Source organism: Lottia gigantea (genome assembly GCF_000327385.1).
Source record: "Lottia gigantea unplaced genomic scaffold LOTGIsca_6, whole genome shotgun sequence".
Lineage (NCBI taxonomy): Eukaryota > Metazoa > Mollusca > Gastropoda > Lottiidae > Lottia > Lottia gigantea.
In genome coordinates this window covers 2,668,832-2,687,050 of record NW_008710049.1, presented here as the reverse complement: position 1 = coordinate 2,687,050, position 18,219 = coordinate 2,668,832, and the positions used below count along the sequence as shown (strand labels likewise).

General features: G+C 32.4%; 3 protein-coding genes across 3 annotated transcripts; 2 read left to right on the top strand and 1 right to left on the bottom strand.

Annotated features, from left to right (window-relative positions):
• Positions 1-837: 837 nt before the first annotated feature.
• Positions 838-3,368, top strand: LOTGIDRAFT_106924 (hypothetical protein; the record flags this gene model as incomplete). Its single annotated transcript, XM_009063899.1, has 6 exons — positions 838-885; positions 1,205-1,287; positions 1,706-1,971; positions 2,386-2,534; positions 2,884-2,938; positions 3,226-3,368. Coding segments are annotated over 6 exons (744 nt in total), but the record flags the coding sequence as incomplete, so codon positions are not given.
• A 1,966-nt stretch (positions 3,369-5,334) lies between these two features.
• On the bottom strand, positions 5,335-9,456 carry LOTGIDRAFT_183637 (hypothetical protein). Its single transcript, XM_009063898.1, has 8 exons — positions 9,324-9,456; positions 8,590-8,654; positions 8,093-8,173; positions 7,654-7,781; positions 6,963-7,113; positions 6,623-6,723; positions 5,862-5,943; positions 5,335-5,611 (listed from the first exon to the last, which is right to left on the bottom strand). The coding sequence occupies exons 1-8, from the start codon at positions 9,344-9,346 to the stop codon at positions 5,514-5,516; spliced, it is 729 nt and encodes a 242-aa protein (XP_009062146.1). The 5' UTR covers positions 9,347-9,456; the 3' UTR covers positions 5,335-5,513.
• A 1,163-nt stretch (positions 9,457-10,619) lies between these two features.
• Positions 10,620-18,219, top strand: LOTGIDRAFT_229335 (hypothetical protein; the record flags this gene model as incomplete). The annotated part of the gene is made up of 14 exons (XM_009063897.1): positions 10,620-10,709; positions 11,030-11,221; positions 11,740-11,921; positions 12,463-12,589; positions 12,992-13,091; positions 13,330-13,488; positions 13,775-13,866; positions 14,825-14,865; positions 15,107-15,245; positions 15,582-15,679; positions 15,988-16,076; positions 16,382-16,546; positions 17,022-17,212; positions 17,610-18,219. 14 exons carry the CDS (start codon positions 10,620-10,622, stop codon positions 17,748-17,750), a joined length of 1,806 nt encoding a protein of 601 aa, XP_009062145.1. The 3' UTR covers positions 17,751-18,219.

Genomic DNA, 18,219 nt, shown 5'->3' with positions numbered 1-18,219 from the left:
GGAACCAAATTTGAGAACATCATTTATAATAATATTCTGATGTATAGTTGTATGCCACAATTGATTAAAATGATCTGATATACACAAATGTATCCCAGTATAATAAAGACTACAATTTTGAGTAGTGTAGCTAGAAATTACAGACAACTTTATCTCTTGGTCCCCATTGTTAGATCTTCACAATCTAGTAATTTTATCTCCAGTTTCAACAAGAGTAAGAATTACCTTCATTCTTGAGAATTAGGTGCATTTTTTCATAATAACTATCATAATCATTAAGGGTTAAAAGAAATTGAATGATTACTATCATTTTTCACAAAATTTCTATAAAAAGAATAACTTTTTTAGTTTAAGAATACTATAATGTTTCGGAATATTTCAATATCGGTAATTTTTCTGATTTTGCTATGTTCGTAGCTTAATCAAAAAATAAAATCAAAGGTTAAAACGTTAACTTCAGATCCTTCCAAAAAGCCGGACGCAAGAGAAAAAACATCAGAAAATAGAGATACAAAGTCACAGGAAGACTTCAGGTGGTACTATTACCCGAGACATAGCTCCGGGAGAAGTTACGAGGAAGTCCGTAATTATTTCAACAAATACAGAAAAATACAAGAGTATCTGAGACGATGGCAGCACGCACAACCTTTTAATTCCTGGAATTCGAGGTTTTGGACGCCAAGACCAACAATCAGAGAAGTGACAGCATCAACAGCCAGACCAACGACAACTCGAATACCAAAACTCTCCTTTGAAGAGTGGTTGGACGGATGGGAAGAGGAGCAAGAGCAATTAGAATGTGGTTTACAAGAAATTGAACCTAGACTTATCGATCTAAGGATTGTTGGCGGTACGACTGCCATCAGAGGCAGCTGGCCATGGATGGTAAGTAAATAGTATATTGACGTGTGGTGTTATTAAATAGTATCATTATGTAATGGTAATATTATTATGAGTGGCTCACATATAATCATATAATATAATATATGGCCCAATGCAATATAATTTTGTGGGTTATCAATGTTTATATGTGTAAAAATGAAGGCTGTCCTATTATAGGACTCTTATACTCACAATACAGGGGAAAAGGCAATTGAATTGAATGTACTAGGGCGAGCTCACTGGGTACCATCCACATAAAAAATATTTTGTTGAAGTCGTTGTACGATCTTTCTGTTGACCATTATCCCTTGATCTGCTTTAGGTTTCCATGAAACTAGCTGGACAACATTGGTGTGGTGGAGTTCTCATATCCAAACAATGGATAGTCTCATCAGCTCATTGTATGTTGTAAGTATTAAAACTGTCTATGTGCAGGTTTACTGGTGTTCAATATGTGACTCTTTCCAAATCTTTCTAGTGGTCACGAAAAAACAAGGTTGTTTTCTGTCCAGTTCCCTATATTCTCCTTCACCCTATTAATTGTAAATGAACTGGATCGCATAGGACTCACAAAATAAAAAAATAGCTTTCGGGGGTCATTAATTTCAAAGCGTGCGATGAAATGATATAATTTCGTGTATATTAAATCACAAACATTCCTGTAAAGGTTTAATGTTTTATTCATTCAAACCAATGCATCTACCATGTCATAATGGCGTCTTTAGCCAAAAAGCAGTAGGAAGGACTGACTCTTTGATTTAATTTATCATTTTCTTTTCAGATTTATGCCAGGATATGATAATCCACAGTTGTGGGAGATCAGATTGGGTAGATTTAATCCTGGATTCAATATAACAGAACCTGAAAGTGAACAGAGATTCAATATATCTGGTGCACCGATATTTTATGACAATATTAATATCAAACAAATTTATTCTGGAAAACCGTTTGACAATGATTTAGTTCTCTTAAAACTGGACAAACCAGTTGAAATCACCAAATATGTGAAACCGATCTGTTTACCCAAGAAGAGAGAAGATTCAGAGAGTGGCACTCGATGTGTTATCACGGGGTATGGACAAATTGCTCGTAAGTTTCTTTTCCCTAAGAATTAATGCTGCACTGGCTTCTTGGGGAGATATTATTCAGCTTCCAAGCTAGCGACATATCTATTAACCATACAAGATAATTTTTTGTTTTGCTGATCAGGATATTAATCTGTGGAGTGTGGACTCTCGCGGTCATAGTTTCCCATACTATCATGCAGAACCAGTCCTCCTGTAACTGACACAATATTTGCCTCTGAGGATTGATGCTCGAGTTTGGACGAATCTCACAATGGTGAAACGAGATTCCACCTTTTGGCATTGCCTTTTCGTGCGATTGTTTCTTGAAATTTTAGAAGCGAACTTCAAAATATTAACCATGTCCATTGCAAGATTTTTGACGCTGGAATTCTCTTATAAATCTTATCACACATGTTTAATCTTTATACCATGACAGCTAATGTTGGGATACCAGTGAAGCTGAAACAAGCTATAGTACCTATAGTGGACTATGATAAATGCCATAAGTTACAAGGTTATGATGAGTTTTTAACACCCAGAATGCTCTGTGCTGGATATGAATATGGTGGAGTTGATGCCTGTAAGGTACGTAGTTTAAAAGACCCCTAGATTCCTAGACTATAATGTTAGAACTGGAAGCAGTTTATCAGTTTCTCCGATCTCTGGTATCTAAACCAATGCAGGGTTGGTACACCTGTCTTCCTACCTGAGTCATCGCTGCAGGCAACGTATGGTGATCGGAGGAATTGCGAAGTGCGAATACACGAGATACACGTCCGGACCAGCTGCGGACATCAACGATTTCGTCAATTTTCTATTGTAATCCCACGACGGACTTCACCTCGTCTATTCTGAAAACATTATTGTAAATTGTTACTGTAGTGTAGATGGCGACGTTGATGTAAATCTTGATGATTAATGTTTTATTTTACAGCTGGACAGTGGTGGTCCATTACAATGTTTCAGTAGAGATCGGTGGATATTAACTGGTAAGGTCTATTTTGTTCTTTGAAAATGCTGATCTATTCGTGACTGCGAAAGCTGCAGCGCTCTTTAATTTGACCTACTTGTGAAGAATAGTCAAATAAAACAATAACAAAAATGCGTATTTAACAGATAAACAAAATAAACATATTTTGGGCAGGATCCAAAAAATACATGTGTTTGCTTCCACTAAAGACTAAAAACGTACGAATATGACTCTTCCATATTTAATAAACCTTCAAGAATAATTAGAATCGAAGCTGTTGAAGTGACACTGTCATTATTTTTTCAGGAATAACATCTTGGGGTGATGGAGGTGGAGAAAGCTGTGCTGAACCTTTAAAACCAGGTGTATATACAAGAATTACCAGCTATGTACACTGGATACAAACTATGTTATATAAAGACTATGTTCACTACAATAGAATACCCTGAACATTTTAATAACGTGAATAAATATTTCCCGGTTTGAGATCCAACAATATTTCTGTTGGTTGATAAGCTAAGAAAAAGTACAACAAATTTTCTCAAAAAATAGATATTTTAATATTTTACTTTCGATATAAAACATTTAAGGATTGTTTACGATGTATTATTCTCAAATGTTAGCAGATTGAGAACTCCACACTATAAGTCATCTTGAGCATATAATTTCCACCTTGAGACAGTTGCAAATCTATAATCCTCAAATCTACTTTGTGCCAGAAATGTCATTATTCGGTAACAGAACGTGTGATATACTGATTCAGTATGTAGGGTTCAGAATGCAGAATCATTTTCCTACAATATTTGTTCCTCCAAGTGTAGTGACTAGCTATTGTTTTACATTAAAGGCAAGATAACCGGATTGACTCATGACCCTTGTGATCTCAAGATGGCTCTCACTATTTGGGCATTTAGCTTTATTATCATGGCTCAAAATAGTTCGCTTTATAAGTCTTAAATATAAGTTACTTTACCCATAGAATGATACGACATTATCTTTCTTCAAAACAACTTGTGGTGTAATAAATTAGTAAACCCAACAACACAATTTAAAATGCTCAATAATTAGAATACAGATGTTTGTGAATTTGAAACCACATCTTCCTAATAACCGTTCAGAGCATCGTATTTGTGGGGTTACTTACAGCAAATATATATAACACTAAAAATTAAGAACTATATAGTGTACATTTACAAATTTGATCAAGAATGTGAATCTGTTTTGCCTTTTTTACTCTGTACCTGAATATGTGGATGTGGATGAATGTAAAAACACTTGTATATTTAATCTGAAAGGAATCTCTATCGTAAATTCACACAAATGTACTTTTCTCTATATATCTTTGCTTATCAAGCTGATGATAAGCGTTGATTTCAGTTAACCATAGCAATTTTACTTATGGTAGTAAGGATCTGATAACATACCATCATGAAAATCATATGTTAGGTCAATTTACGGCGATATCATATGGTACATGTCTATTGAAACATTCAGTGTCAAATTCGTCCCTTATGAATATTCAATGAAGTTGACAGTTTACTAGAGTTCTGATTTTCCCATTGGAAAAAGCTACAGTCTGGTCTGGTGCCACAGGAAAAGAAAAATCTTCCTATATTTGGACCAGGTTTTTGAACCATTCTACGCTTAGATCGTTTTCCACAGTTACACAATGGTGCTGTAGCCTTCAGCTCTGGCAAGCTTCGACTTCTAGAATGACCTGAAGAACCAAACTTTAATGTTGATTGATGACTTGTGGTACTAGAGTTGAATTTAGCACACGTGACACTTGAGTTAGTCTTATAATCTACAGATTTCGATTTTTGTAAATAGGCATTGCACTTAAAATTTCGTTTCTGGAATGATGCAGTATTAGATTTCAATTCAGGATTACTAGTTTGTTTTTGTAATATGACACTTTTGGAAGTTGATAGTTCATAAGGAAAACCTTGTGTAAGTGGTTTGTTTGACAATTGATTAGAGTTTATTAATCTTGCTGGATTAACTGTTTTGGTTTCAGCTCTTGTGCTATGAATTTTTGAAGTAGATTTATTTGTCGTTCCATTTCTTACACTATTAGTCATTGGAAATATATTTTCAATATCAATCTTGCCTAAGTTACTTCCTTTGTTCACACTGGATAAAGCATTGAAAGTTTGGGGATTATTCAATGAAGTAAATGATTGTCCTTTGCTTTTTAGATTCATATTCATCACATTTGACATATTTGTGTGACTAGTCAAAGACTTCTGAAAGTTTGATATGTCTTGGAGCTTTGCTGACTTTTCTGGAATATCAGACAAATTTGGCATTTGTTCATGTTTCCTCTTAACTGTCTCTGTGCACACTTGGAAATATCTATTAAGGTTTGTATTGCTAGATCCATCATTCTGTAATATAAATAACAACAATAAATTTAAAACTTGAAAATAATTTTATCATATCAAAAAATTTGGTTTTTAATATACATATTATTATCACAATTTTAGCAGCACTTTAATCACAATTATTTTACAGTACTTTTGACAATTTGAAAGACATGTAGGACCACAAAACCAGGTGCACCAGCTCCACTCCTGATAAGAACTCTAGTTAAATCATCTCACCGGATTTAAAGATCTAGTAATATTCATTATACAACCATCTTGTACCATTCTCCAAGCCAGATGAGCAGTATTTCTTGAGTCATGCAAACCTGAAATAATATTGTAAGCACATGACACATGCCAACATTTAGATGGACTTTGTTCCCATTACTTATCAAAGTTTATGGTTCTTTATGCAAGGCGTTAAATAACAAAAAAAGTTTTTAATTGAAAATAAGTCAAATTTCAAGAAATGTTGAAAAACAAAGAATTTTATAGGTAGATGTATTCAAATTATGTTGGTGTTTTCTGAACACAAATAAAATAGCTATAAATAGCAAGCACATGAAAAAAACAAACCTGAATGTTCTCTGCCTTCAAATTGAATTCCAACATCTTGTAAGGCTCCATTTAATCCATTTGGTTTTCTCTTGTAAAATTTCTAAAAAAAAAACAATTCTTATAAAAAAAAATAGCATATATAAAAAATATGACCCTCTTGTATTAATAACATATTCAATAATTTTTAAAGGCACACAGAGAGAATTTGGTGCACGCTAATAGCGCATGCTGCTTTCTCACCACACTACTCCCCGTACACTACGAGCCTTTCCCTCAGCTATATCTGATCAATCAAAATGGCGGACTACCACAGTGATAGTTCAAGCGATGACGAAGAGGAGGGAATGCAGTTGTTATTATTGTTATTATTATGTTGTAGAAGATCCGATATTATAAAGACAAGAGGTAATCTTGCCATAATTCAACAAATTTATCCTCAAGGATTGCTTCTGTCACTACTTCACTTGGCGCTGCCATCTTTGATTACCAATAACGCATGCACATTGTGTCCTTCGTCTAAGAAAGTTGCTCACGGTTACCCGCAGTCCACACAAGGTGTGCCATCGGCCACGAGTGGTCAAAAAAATAAAACACGATAGATATTTCCCACATGACCTACAGTGGCCAAATGCACACTAAAAATTTCCCGCGCACGAAGCGCACGAAGCGCACGAAGCGCTACTAGTCGAGCGTAATTGGCGCTGCGCCATTTTCTCTCTATGTGCGGGCGCTTTTAATAACATTATAAGTTCTACAATAATTATAGAAATAAAACCTACCCTGTATGTAGATCTAAGATCAATCCAATTATTCAATTGATAAGGTGTTCGAATCTGTTTCCTTCTGGCTTCGTATAGTAAACATACACTCAAATCCCAATCTACAATATCATTACCACTTAATTCAATTACATTTATTTTGAATTTTATTATCTACTTAATCGTTAAAGCAATTTGGATTGGTGATGAATTTTTTTGGGGGATTAAGTGAACCAGTGTCCCATCTATTTAGGGGGTATGGTTTTATGGATGATAAGCAAAGACCATGGAACAGACAAAACCATGTGTACCAAGTGGATGAAATGGCACTGAACAAAATTGTACTACCTATATTGCATACCTGACCAAGTGACTACAGTAGCAGCTTTGACTCCTGGTGGTACAAAATCAGCATTATTAAACATAATATTCTTCTCTCTTTCTATCTTCTCTAACCAATGGTTGAACTTCTTAATACATAGAGCTAGAGGTATTCCTTCATCTACTTGTTGCTAAAAATAACAATATTACAATCACTCAAAACTACAAGTACATGTTATTGAAGAGCCTACAAACCATCAATCTGGGTACTCATAATCATGATAAATTATGCGTTGTTATAAATCAGAATATTTTAACAACATTTAATATTCTTTGTATTTAATATTATAGAACAATAGAATACAAATCCATATTTCATTTCATTCAGTCTTTGACTAAATAAATAAGGTGAAATAAAGTAATGCCATTTATTTTCAACCATTAAAGTGTGAATATCAACAATTATTTCATTATCTTCAACTGGCTTGTATGAATCGAGGGAAGCTTTTGAGTATAGATGTTGCAGAGGAAATCCAATATTGTTCCAAACAGAATGATCTTTGCCATGGTAAGATTATATTGTTTTCAAGATTTCTGGATCTAAAAGTCTGAATAGGGTAAATACAATATATAGGAAACCCTACACCTACAAAGGTTAAATCAATCCCTTTCTAATTTGTTAATTTTCAGATCACTATTCATATGACTTAGTCAAAACTTAAATAACAAACCTGAGAAATACCAGTGAGCTCCTTACAAAACATACTCAATACAGGTTCTTCTTGTGGCTGTATATAAAACTGAAATTCATCTTCTATTTCACCATTAGACAGATTTAATAATACTGCAGGAAATTCAACTAAAAATAGGAAATTGGTTGTCGATTCTTAGAGAAGAGAAAATCCCTTCAAAGATTTTTCACAGTTATTTTGTTTTTTGTAGGGTTCAAATTACAGTAAAATGTTTCATACGTCCTAGTAGCTGACACTGTTAAATGTTGGATCTAGTACTAGTTTACTTGTGAAATCTATTATATTAAAATACAATCCTTATCTTTCATTATAAACTCATAAAAAATGAGACATTCATTTTAATAGCAATACATCAACATTATCTGAAACATGTCTAGTACCAGTACTAGCTAAGGGATATAAGCTTATATAAACTTACTGATTTCTTGTGTTCTATACTTATCATTTTGCCAACAAGTTGATTCAAAATCCATGATCAATAAATAACTATACTTCTGATCTAGAACAGATGAAAAATACAAATTTATTAATAACCATGAACAAATTCTATGGCTGTTTACATCAAGATTCAATAATTTATTTTAAGCTTTCACAGTGGCACAACTAGATGAGTGGGGCCTGTCCCCCAGGAAATTATTTTTATATATGATCTGCATTCTAAGACCCATCTGTAAGTCAATTTAATGCCTGTTAATGGAAGTTTAAAGTTTTTTATTCTGTAGCTAATGCTATTTCACTCCTTAGATATTTTTTTTCTCCTGGTTGGGGTCTCCTTAGAGGTGGGGACCAGTGGACTTTAATTTGTTCAACCAGTCCCAAACGTAGTTGAGCCACTGAGTTTTCAGCATGGGCCCTACTTAGAAAATTCAAATTAGTAAAGAAGGTTATAAAATATTCTACAATTTGTTGGTTTACCTTCTTTTGGAGATCTCTTTGCAAAATTGTTAACAACTGCCCTGCGCTTAATCAAACCCATTTTTCTAAGGAAAGGAATAAGTAGACATTGTGATATAGTGATGAGAGAATTACATTTTAATAGTTGTATAGTCTTAGTCTATCTCTGTATAAGCATAGTCCAATATCATACTCTAAAAGCTCAAGCTTTTATATCATTTTTTATGTGTCAATAATAAGTAGACACAGGCACATATTTTCTCAATAGTAAGTAAAGATTAATAGAGGCTTACACATGAGCAAAGCGCCATTACACTGCAGTCCAGCACAAAAAATTTGCATAAGTGTAATGGCGTTTTGCTCATGAAAGTTGACTATTTTCCAAAACAAGACAAAAGTGGTTTTTGTCAAGTACTAATTGATTGATTTCTAAAAAAAGTACACCAGAGTCATAAGTAAGCTGTCCTTCATATACACAACTGGTCTGATATCACAGGGATGACAGCAATTTACATACACAACACATTTTTATGTGGATTTGTAACATTCACTTTGTTACTAACAATCAATCTTGATGGTACCCAAGAAGGCCTCTGCTACTGTAGACAAAAATGAAATGTCCTACTTATCTACTCTTTCAGTTTCAATTCAAGCTAGGTAAGTCAAAAGAATCAAGATGAGAGACGGACCAGTCAGAAGAATGAAGAATAACAATAAGCTGATCAGTGCTATACTATATAAAGAGTAAGGATTACTTTGCTAATTGTTTGGTTGCCATTTTGTGTCATTTCACTTTGACGTAGTAAGTTTCAGATATGTTCTTTGTATTTGCTTCTTGAATCTCCGTCTTTATTTTGAAATTCTTAATTTTCCCTCACCGGAAGTAACGCGAGTAGTTTGATTAAAAACAATTTTGAGCCAAGTAACTTGGTCCAATAGACTCTGAAACATTTTGTTATCAGATAACATAATGGCCCACACAGCCTTTTTCTACAAAGACCACTCCTCTGTTACTGAGAGAGCTTGATAGAAAATTACTTCAGAATTGAAGTTTTTTTCGGCTGTTTAAAGACGTCTTACTCGCCACACTTCCGTTTTACTTTTCTACTTCCAATTTATCACAACAACAACACGTGAGTGCACTGTAAATATTCATTATCAAACCACACACATATATTTTAGCATTTTTGACCCATTGTTTTTTTCACCACAATTTCATTTCAGATGCACTACGTTGATATTCATTTTTTGGGGGTTTACCTGCGGATCGGGATAGTTTATTATTCATCTTTCCAGAATTTACTTCGACAGGTTCATCTCATCACGTGTAAGGACATTATCGTATCCAGGTCATTTATGTCATAATGCACAAATATTACTAGCAGTTCTCTTGAAGTACAGTTTAATCTTTGACAATCGTTAGGGACTACTAATGGACATTTGAATTGCAAGGGAATTGGACAATATATATGAAAAGTACAAGTGTAACAATTAGCTGAAACGATTCTTTAAGTTGCGATTCGATACACTATACGATACTCATCCAACGATACGATTTATTGCGATTATTATCGCGATGCATTTATTAGAGAAGGAAAGTTAAAAAAATAGTAGAAATTTGTAAAATTACTAACAAGTTTGTCACTATTAAGCACTTGAGAACATTTAGAAGTAAGGAATTGTGAAAAAAATCTCATGTTTTAAAGTCAGAAATGAATTTTTGCAAATTTTGATGTGAAAATCATACTTGGAAAATGAAAACATGACACACAGGATTCTGTGTCATTTGTTATTAAAGGGGACTAGGAATTAATCGTGCCGATACATCACGATTATTTTTATCCAACGCAATGCATCGATAAGAAGGGAAGAATTAGGATTCATCTGTGAATCGTTGCAGCCCTAGCTGAAATCAATGCCTACCAGCTGGCTCTGATAATCAAGTCTGTGACTTGGTTCAAAAATTATATTTATAACTATTTTCAGAGAAATTATTAAACAAGCCTTATTAAACATATTGAAAAATATGATTCAGTTAAACTAATTGAAGCATGTCCACAAATAAAGAAAAAAGAATATTATCTAAAGTGAAGAAGGTCAGAGCATTTTTGAATGTGGCCAGGTTGAATGAAGAAGATAAGGTATGCTCTCAAGACAAACTATTATGGTAGATGAATGAATTTCCTGTTAAACACTATCATAGAAAAACCATTCATTTGTGTACATCTTTTTGAACAATAATTTGCTTAATGTATTAAACTTATAACGAGTAAAAGTAACGACTGTCAGATATCTGCAAGTTTCCTTAATGTTTAAAGTTGAAGTATGGAATTTTTATTAATGGAAACATTGCTAATTATATGAGATTTCTGATATATGCTTTCTACTTCTTTGTATCTACTTGAATAACCTTTAAGGATGCCATTTAAAAACTATTTAGGTTTGATTTTTTTCCTTTTAGAAAATGAATCTTACAACAAAGAAAAGACCTGCTGATGGAGATGTATTTGAAGAATCACCAAAGAAACAGAAAAACAGTGAAAATGTAATAGACATGAAGAGAGATATAACTGAATTACCATTTCAAATGTTGACTGATGAAGAAAGAATTCAATTGATTGAACTGAAGAAAGCATCTAAAATGGCAGCCATGGTATAAATTTTTTAAAAACATCTTGTAAAATTTGTTATAAATCTTGTTAATTTGCACTTGTGATTTTTGGGTAATGGACAAATTGAATTGTCTGAGGCATTCCACCAGAAACCTTGTTTGTAACAGATATGATTCGTTTTTCAAGCAGTATCAAAAGGTTATTTCATAATAATTGTCATTGATGTCTGCATAACTATCAACAAACTGATTTTAATATAGAGCAGGAAACATCAACTCTTCAACAATGTTTGAAATTTGTTTCTACCGTTCTAGTATGTTAACCTTGTAGTGGGTCCTGAGGTAATAGATATTGCCAATCAACTTGCTACTGCATGTGGTTTGTTTTGTAAACATGAACACATGCCAAAAACTATATGAACAACCCATATTAAAATTTATTGCTTCATACAAATCTATTTAGATAAAGTGAATCATGATCCAATCTATTTATTGATAAGGGGGCATGGTTTAAATGACCATGAGTATGAGAAAGTAACGATTGATTGTTCTATTTGTAGGAAAGATCCAAGATTTATTTAACATTGAAAGAATTAGGTGATGAACTGAAGAAGAGATTATCTAAAATGTCTGCTAACCCTGATGAATGTGAAGTAGAGAAGTTACCAACATTGTATGCTCAGGATCTTCAGTCTCTGATATTATATGCTATAGAGGGAGCTAACTCTAGCTATTACCCAAGGTAACTATATTTCATGTTTATCCTGTTTGCAATGGGTACATGCTTTGCACCCTAGAAATTGAGTAAATCCCAATTTCAAGCAATTATTTTAAAAGTGTTGAATTGTATTACTGGGCTGATGTAAATGTATGATATTCAAATGTCATTATTGATTTGCAAAAGAAAAGAAAGATGCATATTTAAAGTTCTTTTAATTCATGCTCTTTCTGCTATTATTATTTCTGGAGGTGACTCCTGTCGCATCCATGATCTGACAAAATGTTTGTGGATCTCCTGTTCTTGGTTGTGCTCTGTTTAATGAAAGAATTCCTTACTATAATTGAGCAATACTAGGGTATGCATTTTTGAAATTGATTTATATTGTCTAACCACTTTTTACAGAGTTTTTGAATGCCAAAATTATGACAACTCTGAGTAAAAATTCAGCATGAGTGATTCATGAACGATTTTGTCAGATTATTGTAGTAACCCTTAGAAACACAAAATGTTACAGATCTTGAATTCTAATCAGATAAATAATTACATGTTTGTTTCTTATAAGATGGTGTAGGCTACTACGACCTAATAAAATATCTAGTATTGTTGTCATGGTGATAGATGGTGTATCGTTATCAGATGTAAATAAAAATACAGATTGCTTCGATTATTTAACATCTCATATACCACAGGTAAATACATATATCAATACTTTGTAAGAATAACAAATTACTGTTGTTGAAATGGATACAGACAAGTTGCTACAATTGGTGTAAAAAACTGCGCATTATATTCGGAAATATACGGTATTTGACTTATTTGTAATAATTAGTTAGGTTTCAAGGTTTTTGTCACATTTTGACTGTGATTTATCAAATTTACAAACATATTGAAAAAAAATCAAAACATTAGGTTATATTGTGCCTATGAAAGCATTTTCTCTTGGCCCTTTTCAACGAATTGTCATAACAATATACAATGTATTACACTCTTCATGAAAGTATAAAGAAACTAATTACATGTATTTTTATGTCTTTCTTCATTTGTGTCCAATATACTTCTAATTTATTCCAATCTTTTTCCATCTCTTTCAGTATGTTGAAATGAAAAGTCCCTGTAGTTATAATAGTACTGTAGAAAATGAAGTATTTAAAGTTAGACTATCAGAATCTCAGTGGCATCATAAAGTTAGATGTAAGGGTTTAGTCATAACAAGTCATATATACAGTATTGTCAAAATTTCATATCCCACTCATTACATGGCCATTTAGCAGTGAATGTATTGGACACATTTTTGTTAGTGAAAATTTAAAATTGGCTGGACTCTTAGAAGATAGTCCAGATGATTGAAAAGTAACATCTCAAAAGCAGCAACATGTATGACGATTTTTCAAAAGAAATGTTTGTATTTCAATCTGTATCCATATTTTAGCTGGTAGTGTAAATGAAATTCAAACTAATGGTGAACAAGAAAGGTTATTATCTGATGTTGTACCAACTGATACTACTGATAAATTTGATAGAAGATTATTATTGTTAAATCTTAAAGATATGTTACATGATGGCTTCCCCCTACCTATCGTTAAAAATGGTAAATATTTAATTTCCTATTAATTCATACTTTGAACAGCCAACAAGCTGAGAAAAATCAAGATAGCAATCATGAAATTAATCCAAAAGCTGAAAATTAAGGGATGCGCACTATATGCTAATCCTCAAATATTATATTTTAAATATTATGCTCATCAAAACAAATTGATATAGAGGAAATTTTAATAATTTGTTAAATTGGAACAAAGGAATTTAACCAATTAAAAAGAAGGTCCTTTCAAAGTTGTTCTATAATATCATGTTCATTAATTATAGTTTAATTTTAGGTCAGTGTGTTTATCCCAATTTTAAATTTACTAAAGAAAGATATACACCTGTTACAGCTAATAGCCCCATATTTTCTGTTGACTGTGAAATGGTAGGTTTTTATCTGATTAAAATGCTTAACTGGATAAATTGTTTAGTGATTTTTCTGCAGATCCATGATCTAACAAGATTCTTTTTTACATCATGTTCTGTGGAATTTTGACTAGCTTCAAAAGTTGTCATGATTTATGCCAGTAAATTAGACACTGTAGAAAATACGTTATATTTGATGATGCTTAAACATTTAATGTTTCTTATCATATAGTAAGGATATCATTAGTTGATCAGAGCATTTGATTGGTTGAATATTATTAATAAACCCAGAACAGGAGATGGTTAACAATTATTGATTGCAAGTGGAGTTACATACTGGAAAAGCTTGTAACAAAACATTGTATTTTTATCAGTTTGTATTTTTATGGCACCAAATAATATCCCCCTTTTGTAATTGTTTTAGGATATTAATTGATAACTGCGAAGAACAAAAATTGTTTTAATCTACCAAAATAAATATATTTGTTTGTTTAAAAACTTTATGCACCTTTTAAAGTTTTTGATTGTATTGATTATGAAAGAGTAATTTGTAATTTGTAATTTGTAATCATTGAATTCAGCATCTTATTTACTGCCTTTCATTGTTAAATAACATGTTTTCAGTGTAGAAGTAAAGTTGGTAGAGAGTTATCTAGGATATCTGTAGTCAATGAAAAATGTGAAGTACTAATGGATAGATTAGTTAAACCAGCATATGCTGTCATAGACTATGCTACAAGGTAATGCTATAAAAGACTATGCTACAAGATAATGCTATTATAGACTATGCTACAGGGTAATGTTAATATAGACTATGCTACAAGGTAATGCTATTGTAGACTGTGTTACAAGGTAATGCTATTGTAGACTGTGCTACAAGGTAATGTTATTATAGACTGTGCTACAGGGTAATGCTATAATAGACTGTGCTACAAGGTAATGCTATAATAGACTGCTAAAAAGTAATGTTATAATAGACTATACTACAAGGTAATGCTATAATAGACTATGCTACAAGGTAATGTTATTGTAGACTATGCTACAAGGTAATGCTATTATAGACTATGCTACAAGGTAATGCTATTGTAGACTGTGCTACAAGGTAATGCTGTAATAGACTTGCTACAAGGTAATGCTATTATAGACTATGCTACAAGGTAATACTATAATAGACTATGCTACAAGGTATAGTTATTATAGACTATGCTACAAGGTAATGCTATTATTGATTATGCTTATTTCCCAAATGTTTATGTCAGATTTAGTGGTATAACAGAGGAAATGTTACGGAATGTAAAAACAAGACTAGTTGATGTACAACGTGAATTTAGTAACCTTCTCCCTCCAGATGCTATATTAGTTGGTCATTCTCTAGATAATGATTTAATTGTATTAAAGGTAGGTGCAATTCCTGAACTTAAGGTGCTATATAATAGCCTTCATCCTTGTCTTTTAGACCACATTTCTTGAACACAATTTTTGTCCTTGTAATTCATTCTAGAAAAGAGGTAAAACATCGCACAAATATCAAATGCTCCATTTTGTTTTTATTTGAGATCCCAGTTATTTGATGTTGGAATAACCATTAAAACTGGGTTGTGATTGATTTGTCAGATACTCACTTTTAAACTACTGTAAAATTTTAATAATATAGACACATGGCCCAGAAAGCAGTATGTCTGGTTAGGCTCTTTTAATCTTTCCTTTTATTCTATGTCTGATTTCTATTTTCAGATGTTTCATCCCTACTGTATAGATACTAGTGTTATATATAATCTGGGTAAAAAAGATTATAAATCAGGATTAAGTACATTAACAAGATGTTTTCTCAAGTAAGTTTCACTTTGTTTATACAAGGCTGATAATCATAATGGAATGGAAAATTGTCTTTATAGAGCTTTATCTAACTCTTTGATTGATGCCTTATAGGAGAAGGATAATATTTGATTATACAGTCATAAACTGCACTAAAATATTGTGATGTCTCATGAAAAGACAACTAGTCAATGTAACCTTAATTCTGTATGACTATGGATACAAATGGATATCATGAGTGTGTGTCAATGAAATGATCAATGATGATCTATAAAGAACTGGGCACTTTGGATTCATTTAAACTTAATAATCCTGATAATTTTAGGAAGAATATACAGTTAGATGTATCTGGTCATTCACCTATAGAAGATTCTATAGCTACCATGGAGTTAACACTTTTAAAACTCAGAACAGGTAAGTATTCATTACTTATAGTATAAACTTTCTTAATATTCATTAATAATTTTACAATGTTTTTCAAGAAATATACAACCACATCTATATATTCAAATTCTCTATCCATTTGATGTTCATTCTTCTCACATCTAAATAAACGTTCTAAAAACAGTTTGTATCTGATTTTGATTGCATTTTGATTATTGATCCCTTCATCTGATAATATGTAAGATTGTACATGACTTTGCAATGTTAGTTAAAGCAGTAAGAAAAATCTCCTGACATTGTAAAAACTGTAATTGGTGTTACTTTATTTCATATAGGTGTAGAATTTGGTGATATGTTATCAGGCTGTGCCATGACAACCAATAATATAACTCAACCTTCTTTACCTCCAAACTCTTCATCATCATCAGCATCACTACCATCTACAGATACAACACACTTTCAGTCCTTATTTCAGATATCAACTAAAGCTAAAAAACAAAGTAAGACAACTCTATTCTCTTGTGTTTTTTTTTTATCATACTAATCTTTATGAAAAGATTTGAAGATGACCCCTCATATCAGATATTGGTTGACAAGATGATTCAGCGAGGTTCTTCTCTTCCAATAAGGAATGAGTTGAAGTTAAAGTGCCTAGCAGCCTAGTTGATAGTAAGATATGTGGATGAACTATTTCAGACTTTAATTCACTCATACAAGCAGTGTATACAAATAAATAACTTAGTAACTACAATCAGATTTCATTTGTCTTAATTATTGTCCTGAAGGCAAGTAAATGCCATGAAACCCTGAGATCAATCAGTCATGGAAGAATATACATATATTTGAAAGATGTATTAGACTATACAAGGCTGTTGGTAAATCATATATCTTAAACAAGCTAGCAACATGTTTCAATGCATTTAAAGTGTATAGTGTATGACACGAAATTCCAATAGTATTTTCGGTTTATTGTAGGTGTTGTCATCAGTAGTGGAGAAATAGTCAAAATGCCAGTGGTTACTAAAACAACAATATTAGCACAGTCTGATCAGGATTGTGTCAAACAAGCTGTGAAAGAATTTAATTCTGATAAACAATTTATCTGGTTAAATCTTCAAGATTGTTTACAAAATAAAGCCAAGCTGAAGTCAGTTGCTTATAGAAAGGTAGGTCATGATGACGTTCTGTATTTCCCTTGTCCATTTAAAAAGATTTTTGATTATGAATTTAAACCGCACACTTTTTAAACCTCTTACTTTTGCTACATCCATTTCCTATCAAAGAAATTTTACCACACCATTGCAGAGGTGGAATTATATCTGGACATATGTCTTGGATTTCTGAAAGCATTTTTTTTAAACATGAAACATCAGATAGGAAAGTGGAACGGGAGAAATAAAGGTTAAAAATGTCCTAAATTAAACATAAATAGGCTGGAATACCTGTTTACTTTGTGTAATTTGTCTCAAATCTTTTTGAAAGGCATTTAGAACCTCAAAGAGTACAGCAAATACATACTGGTATTTAAATTGTAAAATATTCTCTTATTCTGTATGATACTAGGAGAAGTTTGAAGAATTAGATGCCTCAATAAAAGAGATAAAAGAATCCTGTCGTCCTGGAAGCCTGTTTATAACGGTATTCAGTGGTAAAGTGAGAAAGAAGAAATCTGAATCAGCTGGTGTTTATGTCTGTATTACTTGATCACTCAGTGTGGTTTAAAACTGTTGAAGACCGTGTGATTTTGATAAATCTGGTGTAATTTTAAGATCTTAATGCAAATATATGACCACTCTTATTTTATAAATGTGAAAAATTTTGATTAACATGTTGTTTGAGTCATGGCCAAGCAGAAACCAATCTGAAACACTGGAACTAGAATAAATACTGGATAATACCATTGCATCTGTATGACCATTTTGTGAGTGGGAACTATCTTAAACAAGTAGTTGATCCATGGACAAGCAGTTAACCCTCATAAACACTGTAATGTGATACAATATGAATGAGTGGGTATAGGTTATAGTGATGGTAGACATGGTAAGATTTTATCAGCCACAGTCTAGTGAGAATTCCTGATAAATCTCTAGATCTGAAGAGGATATTGTGGAGTTACAGCCATTAAAAGTTGTAATGAAATGAATGTAATGAAAGAGTGACATCTATATTATTG

Bases quoted from the DNA above. Each gene is read 5' to 3' on its own strand.
- LOTGIDRAFT_183637 (XM_009063898.1), bottom strand. From the start codon at position 9,346: ATGGCAACCAAACAATTAGCAAA. The intron at 7,114-7,653 runs GTTTGTTATTTA...TGTTATTTTTAG, and splicing joins AGCTCACTGGTATTTCTCAG to CAACAAGTAGATGAAGGAAT. The intron at 6,724-6,962 runs GTATGCAATATA...ATGATATTGTAG, and splicing joins TACTGTAGTCACTTGGTCAG to ATTGGGATTTGAGTGTATGT.